This window comes from Aythya ferina, assembly GCF_964211825.1.
Source record: "Aythya ferina genome assembly, chromosome: 3".
Classification (NCBI taxonomy): Eukaryota; Metazoa; Chordata; class Aves; order Anseriformes; family Anatidae; genus Aythya; species Aythya ferina.
Window position 1 is genome coordinate 13,338,746 of NC_140298.1, and position 16,954 is coordinate 13,355,699.

The following is a 16,954-nucleotide window of genomic DNA, read 5'->3' on the forward strand; positions in this document are numbered from 1 at the left end:
CATTTTACCTCACATCTCTCTATATAGATTTTATTTTTTCAGCAGTCTTTCTTCTCCTTTTTAGAAGGCCAACTATTGGTAGAGAAGGAAGATTTTTAAATAGCCCAGTCATTAATGAGTTGGCTTTTTTTTTTTTTTTTTTTTTCTCCCAGTTGCACTTTTGAAATACCTTGTGTACAGAGCTGTAAGAGGCTGGCTGGTAAAAGTAGTGAGGGAATTGCTCTTTTAGCAATTAGGGCCACAAGATGGGTAAGTCAATTGCTGCATAATAACTGGATATCTGAACAGTTGTTGTGGGTTGGTGTTTAAATGGCATTTTTCTGCTATGCTGCAGATTCTGAAGTGCTGCCTCTCCCCCAAAGTTATGCCTCAGTGCCTTGAAAATACATGATATATGCAAGATTGCAATAGCAAGGTAGTGCTTCCACCAGAGGCAATGACCTAGACTCCTCTCAGCCTCAGAGGGCAGAGGTGTCCCCATCTGACTGCAGCTCATTGCAGGCTGGCAGTCTATTTTTTCTATGATTTGCTCTTTGGACAGTGAGATCCTATGGAGTTGGCCAAAATCAGCTGAGATGGACCCTCTCAGGACACTGGCAGTATCAGGCTAAAGTGTGATGGTGTGTCCAAATGCTCTTGGCAGGAGGTGTGTGCACGAGATTTTCTAGCTCAGTTGGAGAAAGCTGAGGAGAGGCCAACAGAGGCCTCCTGATAATCTTTGCTTTTTGCTGGAAGAAAGTGGCTTTTGGCCATTCTGATTTGGTGTCACATTTGGTTAAGGAATCAGAGACACAGGTAGCGTTTTCCTCTATCCTTACAGTTGCATGGAATGATATGGGAAGAAACGGAACCAGCTTATCAATACCTGGTTCCAAGGCTGATATCACTGGCGATTATTTATTTATTTATTTATTTATGATCATGGGATGGTCTACACAGCGCCAGGCCTGCTGGTGCCTGATGGGATATAATTCTGTCAAAGGGGGAAATCCTTTCTTGCTCAAAAGCTTTAATGTGAAGCCGCCTGAGCCACTTCCACATCTTCTGCCAGGTGTGACCATGGGTCCAGTCCACAGCCAGGGCTTGCATCCTGCCTGTTCCCCAGTCAGACCCAGCAGAGATGCTTTGTGACCCTTCCCACAGCCATTTTGTGGAACTATTGTCTTTGTGCTCTCATCTCACCAGTGCTGTTGAGAAACCGTAGCAGGGCAGAAATTCAGCCTGAATTATTAGGCTGGGTTTTAAGGAGGGAAGGATGAACCCAATCTATTCCTTCAGATAGGGAAAGACACAAGAAGAAAGGGAAATCCACTGCCTTTTGCAGAGGACAATCTTGTGTGAAGTAACACATTACCATGGGCTCAAGATAAACACCTACTGGTTCAGAGAGCAGCACAAGAAGGGGATGAGCCAGGAGCCGAGGGGATCCCAGCACTGGCCATGTCCTCGCCAAGAGGGCACAGTCCCATAGGGTCTCAGTGCAGCCAGCAGGAACCTGGGTCCATTCAGAGAGCCCAGTCTGGAGCAGAAGGGTCTGGAGACAAGGCTACAAGGCAGGTCCAAGGGCCAGGGCTGGAGACAGGAATACATGTACATTTAATAAGGCTCAGACAGGGAAGGGGGATCCAGGTGTGAGCTTAAGTGGGCTCCTGGCCCATGGGCACAGGAGATGTGGGTGGCAGATGAAGCTGTGCAGTGCAATTAAGGCACATTTGTGCTCTCATGTCCCTAATATACTGCAACTTAAATTAAATGGCAGGGTTTTACCTCAAAAAGACATGTAATGCTGCCTGGGGAGCTTGGAGCAGAATTTAGCACTGTCTGGAAAGCTACTTTTGGAAATCCTGTGCAGACAGTAAAGCTGTGGGTGTGAAAGTACATGTAGCCATACATTTTCTTCCACTGAAGCAGGAGATGGGGTGAAGTGGCTGCTGAGAGTGATTTGGATGTGATCACAGAGTGGGTGAAGCGGGGTTTAACACCTGATGGTGTTTTTCTGCCCAGGTGGCCTTTTGCTCATCACATCCCAGTAACTCCACAGCTCTTCTCAGCCTTCTCATCTTGTCCCAGACCATTCCCAGCTGGCCGTTCCCCCAAAAGGAGTTTTTTTTTTTTTTAAAAAAAAAAGTGTCCAGGGGAGCATCCTTTACCACACAGCACCAGACCTCCAGCAATGGGAACAACTCCAGTTTCCTGCACATTTTGTGCATTGATATTAGTGTTCCACCAATTATCTTCCTTCCTCTTCCTTCCTACCAACTTTCTTATTTAAATCTAAGCATCCCCTAGCTCCTATCTGGGGTGACTGAGACTTCAGTTTTGATTTTTCTGCCCTGTGTTTGAGTAGGGATCCTCTTCTTTTGCAGTTTCATCAATACAGCAATAGTCGTTCTGACCCAGGCTTTGACTTTAATCAACGAGAATCTCACTCCATACTCTAGCAGCAGACAGAAGTCTGGGAAAGACTGTAAGAACAAGGCAATTACCAAGTGGTACTTTTCAGATGATTTTCTTGCCTCCAGCCTAATCCTTGTTTGAGGATTCAGGCTCTGTGACAGCTCTTACTGGATGCTGTAATCCCAAACTGGATGCTCGATGTTTAGTTTTCAAATTACATCTAGGCTTTACATTAAAATTCTAACACAATTTTATTTTTAAATAATTTTATATGCCTGCAGACAGGTAGTATTGTGGTTTAGATGCAGTGCATGTCTTTATGTTTGTTCATCCCTGAGCACAAGTTTCTGAGTTCCTAATTAATTTATTTTCACACCAATCTTCTGAGCCTTTCATTAAAACTTTGTACCCCTTGTTGGTCTGCCAGTCCATCTGTCCTGCCTGTGGCATTGACAGTACTTCAGAGAATGTGGCTCTAGGGATGCTGGTCTTTAACCTCCTGCCTAACATCCTAAATGTTGCCGCCTGCCCCTTCCACCATCAGCCATACCCACACAGATGATAATCCCCAGCTCTTCATCATTCCCAGCCTCTTGCAGCAAGGCAGGTCCAACACACTCACCTCCTTGCAGAGCATGAGCAACCGAGGAGTTGTGATGATGTAGGAAAAAATAACATACCTTGTGGGGAGATCTTATGGCAACCCGGGACACCGTGGTTGCAGCAGGAGGGGTCGGAGAAGCAACGGGAGCCCCAGTTGCCATACAACTGGAATGAAACCCGAGCACAACTGCAGCAAAGGCCCTTTGCCAAAAATTCAGGTAGCATTTCTGCTTCGCGTGGCAACACCAATGAACGGGAGAAGACACCGATGAAAAGGTAGACAGGCTTTTAATGGCATGATCAAGAAACCCCCTTTTAATAACAAATCTAATGACAACTGTGTCTGGTATGAACAAGAAATGGCATCATCGTTTATTTTTTTCTTTTTTAAGACGTGATCTGAAGTTATGACAAATGCCGGGTGGATCTGTACACAGACAGGGCCTCTGTGATGCATGCCAGATTTTATGGCCAAGAAATTTGCCATGCAGTTGAACCGGATTGTGGTTCCTGGTCGGAGTTGTACATTCTGTTTGCAGTGTGTAAACATTCTCGAGCTGCTTTCCTAACGAATGCAAAGGAGATATGTAGAGAGATTTAGCCTTGGGACCCAGTCGCATTCCCAGACAGTACCAAGGAGCAAAAGTCCTGTCTCCAGGCCAAAAGACTTTGTCGGACTGTGTCAAGAGGTGAAGGAAAACAACATCGGTGCGCCAGCTATGATGTCTGAGTGTAGAAGTGTAGAGTCCCAGGGTAATGTGTTGAAAGGAGATATACAAAATTATCTGCGTTTCCAGCTCCAATTCCTGTCCAGAGAAGAAGCGGCCCAGGTCCCACACGACAGCAGTGTCACTGACACTGGTTTTCACACATGGACTGGATTTAGATGTGGACTCCTTGCCTAGCCCCCATGTTCTGCAGAGCTCTTCACACCACCTGAGGATGGCAGCCCAAGAACTACCCTGGCACCCCAGCAGCCATTTACTCAAGTGCCACGTAGACAGCAGCCCCTGCCTCCCTCAGCGACCCTGTGCTCACACCTCGGTCCCTACCAGGAACCTACCCGTGGATTTGCTGTGGTAGCTCCCTTCCTGCTATCTTAACATCAGCTGCCTCTGCTGTTACCATCAGCACAGTCCCAGTCCTTCAAATATCAGCAAGAGGCTGAGGAAGAGCAAAAAATATTTAGGGTTCTGCAGAGGACTTTGGGAGCCAGCCAGCAGGGAGTCCTTGGGCACTCACCCTGCTCTCAGTGGTTCAGACACACAAAACAAGAGGAAAGGACCTTGGAGCAGCTGGCAAATGGATGGAGTTACAGGTGGTTGCAAACGCCCAGGTGGTCCCTGTGTGCTTTGTGAAACCAGCCTATCGCAGATAGAGCATGGGCCAGTTAAGCCAGAAGAAGCTTGTTCAAAGCCAATCTCATCAGGTCCACAAAGGGACTTGTACCGTGTTCACGGGATTAATTTAACTGCAGTTTATTGATGTGTGGAGCAAGGCCTCGGGTGGGCATCAGTGTCTGTGCACAAGGAGTAGTGGTGGGATCATGCCACGGGGCAGTAAACTATACAGGGAAGGGAGAGGTGTGCTAAGGGACCATCGAGCTACTGCTGGAGCTGGTCAGGCTGTAAGGAGATGTTTAGCCATCTTCTGACAGAGGATCTACGCTGAGAAAACACCTCTGTGTTGGGAAGGAGAAACATCAAAGATATTCTTGCCCCAACACAACTTGCTTTGGATCGAAGCACGCTGTTAGCACACAACACCGTGCTTGTGTTGGTGAAGGGCCACCACCCAAGCGGTCTCCAGACCTAGATCCATGCCACACAGAGGTGTGTGGCAGTCCACTGGTTATTACAACTCTGATGGCAGGCACGAGGGCTGCCCACCATCCAAGGCAGTGTGTTTTGTTCATGGAGCCTCACTTGCTCAGAGGGGTACCCTGTGTCGCCACCCATGTCACCGCACGCAGCGCACGGTCCTGCACACCCTGGAAGTCACGTAGCACCAGGGCACTTCTTTGAGGGTACCAGGATCCTTTTCAACCTTTAGCCACTATATATAATGGACACTACTTATATTATATTGTTATAATTTTATATATATTTATATATATATTATAATACTCTCTACTTAGAAAGGGCAAGCAAAGTGTCCTGTCTCTCACAACTTCCAAGCACAGCTCAGAGATGCCGGTGACTGAAACACCTTTTGCACCAAGACAGGCAGAAGTGTATGTCCTGCCAACCAAGTTCAGGTTAGTGTCTCCAGCACGTGTTTATGCCCTTCCATGGCATTAACCTGATGGGCACCATCAGTCTTTTTGCTCCCTCTGCCCATATAACCTGTCGTCATGCTGTTGTAGTGCTGAGAACTGTCTTTCAGATCTGCCATGCTCCCTTATCCCAATTTCTCTGTAAATGTCTCCTGGACAGACAGCAGCCATTGACGCATTTTTAGCAGCCCATCTTCTCAGCCAGCCCACAAGAAAGCAGGCAGGACATTTGCAGATCCCAGCAAAGCAAAAACTCTCAGCAGAGTGTTTGCGGCATCTCTCGATACCAGGTAGACTCAAAGACACTTTTGCTCCCAGCACGCACAAGACCCCACAAAGCTCAACTCTGGGCATACTCCTGAGCAAATCCAAACCATCCCTGCCACCCACACACATGCACACACAGACACAAACATGGCAGCGGGCTGTTCCAGGAGTCCCCTCAAAAGCTACAGCCCTGTGCAACTGGCCAGGACAGACCCTGCAGCAAACACACCAACAGGGAACCTATGTGTCGTGTCAGGCTGCTTCCAGAAATCCCCACAAACGTGAAAAAGTGTTGGGAAGTCTGCTTCTCCTCCCCCAACTCCAAGCACATTTATTTATTTTTTCTACATGTTTCCTCTGGTCTGGTCAGCTGGATCTTCTCTGCTTATGCTACTGTTGGTGTTTGAGCATCCCTGCGTGTCCTTGAAGCTTGGCAGAGCCCATGCACCATGCTCCATGGCAGGGAACAGCACGGCCATGCCTTTCCTGCCTTTTGGGGTTTTGGGGTATTTTGCCTTTTTGTAACAGGGCATCTTGTCCTTCAGGGCTAGAGAGAGCTTGGATTGTCTGCTTTCACCCTCAGCCATCTAACTTTTCCCTAACACAACAGGTCCAGCTCCCTCCAAACATATCTGCTGTGTTTGGCCCCTGCGACCACGCTCACCTTTGAAGGGCAGAACTTTGGACATCAGAGTGAAGAGATCCAGAGCAGCTTCTGCATGGCAGAGGCTTTCCTGAGCATCTCTGCTGACACCTGGAACAGGGAGCAAGCGTTCTGGTTTTGGCTGGGAGAGAGCTAATTTTCTTCATAGAGGCTCATACTGTGCTATGTTTTGGATTTGTGATGAAAACAGTGCTGGTAACACAATGATATTTTAGTTATTGCAGAGCAGTGCTACCACTGAAGGGCTTTTCAGCTTCTCGTGCTGCCCTGCCAGCGAGGACCCAGGACAGATGGCCCAAAGCAACCAGAGGGATATTCCATATCATATGGCATCATGCTGAACAATAAAACTGGGGAGGAAATAAGGAGGAGGAGGGGACTATCAGAACTATGGCATTTATCTTCTCAAGAAGCTATTCCATGTGATGGACCTTGCTTTCCTGGAGATGGCTGAACATCTGCCTGCCGAGGGGAAGTAGTGGATGAGTCCCTGGCCCTGTGGGGTTAACCCAAACCAGCAAGGCACCAAATCCTGGAGCACATGCCGGTGCTCCCAGATCTCTGTGGATCCAGCTGCACCATCAGCCCAGCCCTGTCAAACAGCACAAGGAAAGGCTGTTATCTTCTGTGCTGGAAATCTTTCACTGACTTTCTGAAACCTGTGGGACCTCTCTGGTGGCTCTCCAACATGTGGCATGTATCTTGCATGATGGGGAAATGACTGCACCACACCAGGGAGCTGCCACCTTGGTGTCACCAGCATCCTGCCTACTACTTGCGGTTGGGTCATGGTAGGAAGACTTCTTAGAAGACACGTAAGTTTCTCAGAAAACCTTTTTAATAATAAAAAGTCACCACATTCCTGTGAAAGATTTTGTTGGATAGTCAATTCACAACTAAAAGCTTGCCCAGTTTCTTCACCTGCCACTCTCAGCTACTCAGTCTTTCCTGCTTTCCTGTGCTAGATGGATCTCTGCCCTGGAGCTTCCTCCCTGACATGGGTATAGCTGGGCCATGGACAACTCTAATTTAAACTTTCTCTTGAACAAATACAATGATTGTGCTTCATTGGCCTCCCATGATAAGGCAGGTTTGCTAATCCTATAAATAGTCCTACAGCACTCTTTCCAAGCTCTTTCAATGTCTTTTTGGCATGTCTAAGACCTGGATGGAGCATCTGGTAATGGCTTTGCTGACAAAGTCTTACCATCTAAGCACTCCAAAATGAATGGTCTCTTGACAAAGCAATAGGAGTGTCATTACCATTTGTATTTCCAGAAAGAATCTGTAAGTTTGGGTTTATTCTGTTTTCTAGTTTCAAAACACGTGGGGCATATTTAGGCCATAGTTGGACCAACACTTCAAACTCATGTGAAGGCATTGTGCCCCCAGAAGAAGTGGATGCACTCTCTGTCCTCTCCTTCCTCCACTTCTGGCAGAAGCGTTTGTGTGACCAAAGGCTAAACCTGACTGATGAACAGGTGAAAACTAAACCAGCAAACCGGAGTGCTTGTTGTCCTACTGGATCCATGTGCCCAGCCACTTCACCAAACAGCTGCCCCAGCATAAGGTGGGACAGTGCAAAAAGCAGCTGGAACTTGGAGGGACCTCTGCTGTTGGTGGCAAAGGCAGCTCAGTCCATCAAACCACAACCTGGGTGTGGAGTTCCCAACGCTTCTCTTCAGAGATGAGAGCTGGGATGTGTTTTTAAACTAGAAGCTATGCTTCTTACTCTACAAGGGTGAACAACTTTTAAGGAGAACAACAAACATTTTGAGCTGTATAAAGTAAATTCCTAGTGTTGCCAACACTGAAACTGTTGTGTAAAGAGGTAATTCCCATCACCTATTTCTAGGCATTTCCCTCTTCAGATGTTCAAGGAGTGCCCTGTTCTCCCAGCCACCCCATCACAGCTCTCACGCTCCATGCTTTCCAGAGCAGTTCCCGCAGATGTGAACAAATTCAGGATTCCTTGGACTTGATGGCCATGAATGTGGCTGTTTGTATGTGTGTTCAATGAATCAAGGTTATTACCATCCAGATTCCTCCATCGAGCTTTTTTGTCTGCAAATATTTACTGACGCTGCTAGTTGCAGCTGCAGGAATGGGTGGGCAGAACATCCACATTTTTGTTCTGCCTCATGCAAAGCCTCTTTTAGGCATGACAATGGAGTGAAGCCCAAAGTATCTGGGTCTGGCGTGTTTCCCCCTGTGCGGTGAGGGGAAAATTTTGTGACTACTTCAAGATCTCATCAGGCTTAGACAGGTATCAATCCTCCTGGCTTAAATTTTCAAACCTTCCTAATTAGTTGGGGGGCTAAAAAGTTGGTGCATAATTCTAAGTGAGAGCTAAGCTTCTGCTCTGATAAGATTATTTGAAGAGCACAGCCCTTGCTTTTGTATTCACATTGTTAGTTCTCACGCAACGTGTGGAAGAGCTGAGCACCGAGAAAGAGAAAGACATAAACCTGATCTCCCCGTTAGAAATGCACGAGATACCCACGGTGTACCAGCAAACCTCTCCTTGCAAAGCAGCAGCTTTTGAATATACTACAGGATAATTATTTCCCACCCTGCTGTGTAGGGGAACTTTCAACCACAGTGCCAAAATTCACAAACACCAAGAGCGTGAACAATAAAGCACAAGGAATTTAGGTGCAGAGGGCACCTGAGCTGAAGGCATCCAGTGACTATTCACATCTTCAGGATGGAGCTGTGTCTGGTGGACTACAGAACTGCGGCACCGACCACACTTTGAGAGGTTGAGAGGAACCACCTATGTTGGGAGATGTGGTCTCCGCAGGTCACAGTTCGGTATTTGAGACAGAAGCAGCTGCAGTGTGCTCTCTTCCACATCAATTAGCAAGCGCTCTTGATTTCCCAGCAAGCTGCCAATACAGCCCTACTTCCACCTAAATACCTGCCACATTGGCATCTGCAGAAACAGACTGCCTCCTCTATGGGACACACTGGAGCAGGTAGGAGCATCCAGCAAGACCTGCCTGTCTCCCCCTCCTGCCTGCAGAGGCACCTCTGGGAAGGAGAGCAAAACCCCCTCCACCCCTCTCCTGCTCCTCTCCTCTCAGCTCACGACACATCCATCACCCCTGGCTGAGCTGGTGACAATCCTTCGCTTACACTGGTGGCAGGAGGTGAGCCAACACTCAGGTGCTGGCAGCCAAGGCTGGTGTTCTCCAGCAAAGAGAGAGGAGGGAGCTGCTTGCAGGACAGGAGCCTTCCTCCCCAGCAGGCCTTGCTCTCATCACCTCTGCTCCTCTTTCCGAAGCCAGGGTCGGTATTGGCGACTGGTATTGCTAACAGAGAGAGGGGAATGCCTAGGGAGAGGGGAGGGTCAGGCACTAGGCAGGCTGCCTGGGTCGCTGCTTGGTGCTGTGCAGTAGCAAGCGTGAGCTGCGGACTGGATGTTTCCCTCGAAGAAGGCTCCGTGGCTCAGAGGCTCTCAGGCCCGTGGGGAGCTGATTGCGACGGTGTGGGGGGAGAGTGAGTGAAGCATTGAAGTACAGCTACTGCTATACACTCGTGGTTCCGGCATGGAAGGCTGTGCTGCAGCATCTCAAGTGTATACTATATGCAGAAGTTACCCAGTCTGTCAGGTTGGCAGAGGATCATTATCTGGCAGCTGCCTTACTTTCCGGGGACACCTGCTTTCCTTTGGTTGCTGGACTCTGAGTCTGGGTTTTTCCTCTTTGACGTTTTTTGGCCACACCAGGAGAGGGCAGGGAGTCTCCTGTTGGCCCCGGGGCCTGAGCTTGGGGCTGAGGTCGGGGGGAAGGTGGAACTCGCTGAAGGGCAGTCCCTGGCTTATGCTGCCGGCAGGGAGAAGGACTTTCCCTCCGAGGCAGCAACTGGCTTCTGGGGGAAGCACTGGGGTTTTTTGAAGGAAGAACAGGGCTCCGAGGGGATGCACAACTGGACCTCCGTGAGCTGCTCCGTGGAGGAAGAGAAGTGGAACTTGGTGAAGGAGGAAGCCGACTTTGTGTCTGTGTTGTTCGGCAATCGTTTGGGACATTACCAGCTGGTCTCTGTGCCTGAAGCCTGCAAGGAAAGAGAAGAGGGGGGGATGAAGAGGAATTTCTGTGAGAATCTCCGGGCAGCTAAATGCAATAGCCAGGCCATGTGCTCCTATGGAGTCAAGGCCATGGTAAACATGCTGCAGAATTGAGAGCTCAACAAAAGAGGGATCTGCTATCAGCAGCATCAGACAAAATGAAAAAGCTCATGGAAGGGGAGAAGGCTTCACAGCCAGGGCAAGTGAAGAGGGGCTTGGCCTTTTGGCCAGACTCAGGCAAAGACAACAACAGAGGTGGGAATGTTAGACATCAGTGAGCTGAAATGACTGTAAGAAACAGGAACAGACCACTCACTCAGGTCAAGTGAAGGGTAAAGGAGTGGGAGGTGAGCAAATCCCCCACTGTGATTCCTTAACAAGTCCAATATCCTGCATTGTTCAGCATTTCAGGCTTACCTGTGGGCAACAGCAGCATCCTGTGGGGAGCTACACAGCACTGCCATTGCCACGGCTGTGGAGCTCTCCGACTTCATTGCCTCTAGTGGTGTTTTCACTGGTGTGATGGGCCGAGGAATTCTGCTCTTTGTGCTTATGAGTTTCTCTTCTTTCCCCAGGAGGCCAGCCTTCTCCTTCCCTGCCCTTCGTGGGATGGAGTCATCAGAGTCGTGGGTGTCCTCCTCAGAACCGGTGGCTGACAGGGTTTCTGAGGCTCGCCGCCTCTCGTCGCTGGAGGATGCTGAGGAGGATGCCCCCGAGGCCAGCCTAAGGAGGCGGTTTTGCCTCTTCTCCATCACGAGACGAGCCAAGTCAGGTTGCTTTGCCCTCTTATAAAGCCTCTCTTTGGCTGAGAGTGACGTTGAAAGATCTGAGCCAGTGTCCTCCTCAGAGAACAAAATGGGGATCCGGCTTCTATACCTAGAGCCCAGAGGCCTCCTGGGACCCTGCTGTGCTGTGTCCACGAGGATCTCTGCTGGCTTAAGGTGTTCTGTTACTGACGCTGACTTCTCAAGCTCAGGCTCCTTCATGACCACCTCGGCAGGCTCTTCCAAATCCAGAGAGAGTGCTACTTTGTCCAAGGACTCTGGCTTGTCCTCAGGAGGCTTTGCTATGCCGTTGGGAATGGTCTGCTGCTCTCCCACCGTCTCCGAGGCAATTTCAATGTGATTAGCCGAAAGTGCACAGCTCTCTGTCTCTGCCCCTTCTAGCCCCGAATGGATGCTTCCATTCTCTACCAGCACCAGGTTATCTTCCAGCTCCTCTTCAATAATCACCTCTTCAAACTGGCCCGGGGGGCAGTACTCCTCGTGCCTCATCAGCTGGCCGCTGGAAGACATGACATTTAAGTGGGTCTTTTCAGCTATATGAACAAATGTGCGCTCAACTTTGGTAAACGGGGAAGAAGCTGTAGCCACTGCCACGGGAGGCTTTGGTTCGGATTTAAGTACTGAGGACAGGGTCCCTGGCTCAGATACATCTAGCTGGCTACCCATCGGCTGCGGCCGCTCGCTCTGAGGTGTCAGTGCGGCAAGAGTCCCCAGATCAACTTCTGGAGCCAAGTCTGTCATCACCGGGGATTTTTTAAGATCACCTGGTGAAAACAGCACTAGTGTTTTCGAGCCTTCCTCCAGTTCCAGGTCCCCATCAGCCGTGGAAGCTCGACCCTTGGATCCCTTCTGGTCATCGGCCAGGAGTGTGGATGGTGCACACTCCTGGCTGCGCTCTGTGCTTTTTTGACTCAGGTCACTGCTGGAACCACTATGCATGTCAATCTCGTCCCCTTCCTCCTCTGCCTCCTCCTCATCTTCTTCTTCCTCCTCGTCTTCTTCCTCATCTTCTTCCTCCTCTTCTTTTCCATTCATTTCCAGATAAGGTTCCAGGGGTTTGCAAGGAGCAGTCAGGACAACATTTGAGAAATCAACTCTCTTTATCCGCTGGGATACCTTAGGCTTTTCCCAGTAGTCTGACACATCTTTTCTGAAGTCTTGGTAAGGCAAACTTAAAGGCACCGCCTTGGGCAGACCATTCATTTCAAATGACTTCAGTGTATATGCCTGCCAAAAAACATATAGGACAAAAGAAAAAGGTTAGTATTCAGACATATCACTGGCACAAACGTCATCAGCATCAACAACAGTGGGAAGAATCAGTGGAAAGCATCTAGACCATCATGATTCCAAAAAATACATTGGAGCAGTGACAACTCAGTTATTAGATTAGTACCAACCTTAGGAAGGAGAGATTCACAAAGACACTTATCAACAAAGACAAAAAAAAAACATGCCAAAGGAGTTTCTTTGTTAGCAGTCATTAACTTCGACTAGAAAGGCCTCTTTGCAAGCAGTTCTTCATGATTTTGTCATGTCTCCCAATCTTCCTCAGTACTTACCTATTAATTTCATATATTTATTTCAGTACTTATATATTCATTCCTTCCTTACTGGAACTATTCAGCAACTCTCTTTTATGCCCAGGCCACAGTGAGCTCAAGGACCCCTCTGGGGTAGATACATTTCCTAACCACTTCAGAGTACCATCCAAAGTTGTCCCACAGCAATAACCTTTGTAGCTCTTCTATGCCCCTCTGCTGTGCTTTCCATCTCTCCCTTCTGCTTCCATTTTATGTCCAGCAACTTCTAATTCTGTCTTCTACAGGCATCTGTTTTCATTAAAATGACCAGCCAGTAAGTCACGAATGCTGACACAAAAAGTACCTTTATTAGGTTCTGGTGTGTCCAGCCACTAAAAGCAATGGAGAACTGAACTGTTGGAGGAGACACGTGTATTTCAAGTTGCAGTCTGTGGAGGGATGACTGCCCATAAGGCTACAGGAGTAGACTGTGAAATGTTTGAAAATAAAACTAGTAGAAAAGCAACAGTTCACTCACACTCTTGACTGAACAAGCAAAAAAAGGACAAAATAAATAGGAAATGCCTATCCAAGTTTAGTCTAATTAACAATTGTTTGTAAATGAAAATTGTAGTAGCAACACTCTGAAGAATGGATTTCTTTAAATATATTTAGGTGACCTCTTTTCTCTAGAGAATTAGAAACTCTCATATCTTTTTACTCCAATGCCACAACTTCAATTTGCACTGAAAATCTCCTTGTTACATCTCTCCTAGTAATTGTGCCTGAAAATGTAAGATCTTTATGCTCACATGGAACAGGGACATGTCAAATAGATTTGTGGGCAGCTCTGAGCAATTATGCATGGTGATAGATTGTTCTTCCAAAATGAAGAGGCACTCATTATTCAGTACTCCTGGATTCATTTGTATTTTGGTTGTTTCCTCATTTCTCCTTAACCATTGACAAAACCTACCTGCTGCTGCCTTCATTTTTCTATCTATCTTATAAAATAAATCACAGGCTGGCTTTGGCAATGCCTTTGGAGTCCAAAGCTTATTCCCATCTCTCCTTAAAGCAGAAACCTGGCTCTGAGGATGGCCCTGTATTAAGCAGATTTTGGCTGTTACTGATTCACTCTACCTTTTCCATCAGGTTGGCAGATGTGGAGCTTTGACTATTTAGATGGACGTACCACCATTTGCAAAAGAAATTACCCACTAGGCTTCCTCCCTCTTTTTCTCCGAGGCACTTCCTGGAAATTAATCCATTTGGAGCCCAAGGTTGGATTTGTCCTGTTGGCTAGATTTGCTCTTCCTGAGAAATACACCCACTGTACAAATCTGCTTATCCCTGGAGTCCTGGTCAAGCAGGCGTGCTTCCCCAGCTTTGGGACTGGACCTGAACAAAGACGCTGTGACCAACGTCTTGCTTTGTGCTGAGCTTCCCACTGGAAAGGATGCTCCGACACCAACAGCAGGTCACTCGCTGCTCTACTTCACCCTGCTGTAGTTGATAGTACACTTGGGGGATCCTATGAACTTTTGATATTCATTTTATTCTCTGCTTGTAGCTAATATCTCAGCAGCCTTCTGGGAACAGGGAACATCAGCACACCCAATGTGCACACAGTTGGCATACTGTTTTAGTATCCTCTGTCCTGTCTCCAGCAACCACTCTTTCTTCAACCATTCTTTCTTTTGCAAGACATCAGAAGTTTTTCTGAGATAACTTATATATATATATATATATATAAAATATAGCAAACCAAGCAAAAAGGTATGACCCTGAGCTGAATAGCACAACATTGCTGTAATATAAATTACGGTTCTTGCCCTCTTCTGCTCTGGTTATCCTTTGCTATTGTTGAGTCATGCTGCAGATACTTTACCAACCTCCACATATTTCCACCTCTGCCTGTACAAATTCCTTGTGGTATTCAGCAAATGGACTGACTGCCTTTCTGTCTGTCATTTCATTGTCTCTGTGTATTTTCTATTGCCCTGCTTGGACACTGCAGTGATACAACATTGATTGTTTGGCTTCTGCCTACCTTTGGCAGACTTGGACTATTTAACCTGTCACATGCACTACCCAAAAACTGGCAAAATTAATTCCTCAAAGCATCCTGAGGCTGTGGTTATTTTGTCACTGCAAGCCCATCATGGAGAAAATCCAAAGAGCATAAATATGCCAAAAACGAAAGACAAAAGTTATTAACAACCCCAAGTAAAAGAGATGTTGAAATGAGTCTTGGGCCAAATATTACTTTAACACATATTTTCTTACCTTCACTACTATCACCATCTGAAGCTGTTAACAAGGAAGACAATCCCAGGGATTCAAAGTCTGAGACTGTGTTCACTGTTGAGTTAATGTGATCAGCAGCTACCTGCAAGTAGCCATGCTGCTGAACAGGCTGTTCCGACTCTGAAGCCCTCAGCAGAGAAGGTTGTGTCCTCTCTTGACATACATCACATGTCTTTGTTGCTACTGCACACTCACTTGCTCTAGGACTGTTCCTCAGGGGCTGGAGTACAACCTTTCTGCTCTGCTGTACCAATGGGGAGGACTTGTAGGAGGATACTGGAAGGTCAGGACTACAGAGGCTTAGCTCATGTCTCAAATTTGTAGAATAACAAAGATGTATGGAATATCTGAAGGTCGCTGCTCTGATCACACCTCAAAGAAAGACCAACTTAGAGCTGGTTGCTCTGGGCCTTTTCCAGCTGAATTTTGAGTATCTCCAAGGATGGAGATCCCACAGTCACTTTGTGACCCTGTCCAAGTGTTTGACAACCTTCAGGGTGATTTTTTTTTTATTTTATATCTAATTCCTATATCTAATTTTCCTTTGGTGCAATTTTTGTCCAGTGTATCATGACCTTTCACTGTACACCTCTGAGAAGAATCTAGCATCATCCTCTCATCGGGTAGTGCAAGAAAAAATAAGATCCTGCCCCAATTCTTCTCCTTTTAAGGCCGAATAAATGCAGCTCTCTCAGCCTCGCCTCATATGTCCTACCTCTCTGATTCCTAACCATGCTGGTGGCCCTCTGCTAGGCTCACTCCACTGTGTCAAGATCTTTTACTGGGGAGCCCCAGCCTGGATACTGTACTCTAGATCAGATTTCACAAATGCCTAATAGAGAGAAATAATTGCTTCCCTCACCCTACTGGTACTCATGAAGATGTTCTGCAGAGTTGCCACCAGCCAGGACTGTCCTATTGGATGGGGTCCCTCAAGGTGGAGGGCTTTGTTCTTCACAGGTCCCTACTGGAAAGAACTGGTTGGCTCACCAGCTTAAGAAAGAACAGGAACTATGCCATGAGCTGAGGCAGCTACCCCATTTAAAAAAGCTACTGAGACTGTGAATGAGCAAAGCTATGCTGGAGCTGGCTCTAGCTGGGTCAAAAGGACTTGCTTTGCTCCAGCACGCTCTGATCTCTGCTTATGCTGCTCACTTTTTCAGAAGACATATTGACTGTCCTTGGACAGTCAACTGTTTTTTCCCACCTCCTTGGGCTAAGATCTCAAATCCCAACTTTCTTATAACTTGTCAGTTGTTCAGGAGTGCGTACAGCAGTATGTGGATGTATCCAAGTGTGTGTTCCTCACAAAGTCTGCACATTTCACCTCTTAAACACTCTTGTCTCTCCATCAAACCTTACTGCATGTCAATTCAATTTGGCTGGTTATTTTGGGTAGCAATATGTATTTGGGAGGTAGCAAATATCCCTGCTTTGCACAGAGGACACTTAAAATATAGAGGAGAGGTCTCTCTTTTTCAGGAGAGAAAAAGACCTACCTGCTGGCATTTGGCAGAGGCAGGACCAGCCCCCTGAAGACCCTCTCTCCCTGTGCTCATGAAAAGCCAAGCAGACTCTGGGGCTTTGTGTTTACTGTAAACTGGTAGGGTACCAAATTTGCAGGATGACTGGCACTGGGAAAACCTCAGAGGAGACTGACATCACCCCATACAGGCTGCAAAGTTCCTACAGCCCGGTGATGTTGCAAATACTGCAAAAATCGGCAAAGACGCAGTTTCCCCTTTGTGACTGGGAATGTAGCCAGACATCCTTCTCAGGACAGCAGCACGGAGAGGACTCATACCGATGTGTTCAGAAGCAGTACTGGTATCCAGGTCATTAATATGCTCTCATAACCATCCTGTCCCATTTCAAGGCATGCACACACTGTGTGCAGGTCCCTACAACAATGAAGAGTGATGACAGTGCCTGTTCTACCTGCATTACCTTCTGGTGATCTCAGGAATCATGAGGGCATGGAGAAGAGACCCCATAACTTGCCTGTGCGTATGTCTCCACACTGTGGCAGTCCCTGTCATGGCACAAAGTGGGTCCAGTGTC

General features: G+C 47.4%; 1 protein-coding gene across 8 annotated transcripts in view; it reads right to left on the reverse strand.

Moving 5' to 3' along the window:
• Positions 1 to 3,269: 3,269 nt before the first annotated feature.
• Positions 3,270 to 16,954, reverse strand: part of TTBK1 (tau tubulin kinase 1) — a 104,105-nt gene continuing 90,420 nt past the window's right edge. For all 8 annotated transcript variants that reach the window (XM_084514783.1, XM_084514784.1, XM_084514781.1 and 5 more), the window contains 2 exons: positions 10,693 to 12,287; positions 3,270 to 10,262 (listed from right to left, as the gene is read on the reverse strand). In XM_084514783.1, coding sequence (XP_084370909.1) covers positions 9,836 to 10,262; positions 10,693 to 12,287 — 2,022 coding nt within the window. In that variant the 3' untranslated portion in view covers positions 3,270 to 9,835. The remainder of the gene's footprint in view (positions 10,263 to 10,692; positions 12,288 to 16,954) is intronic.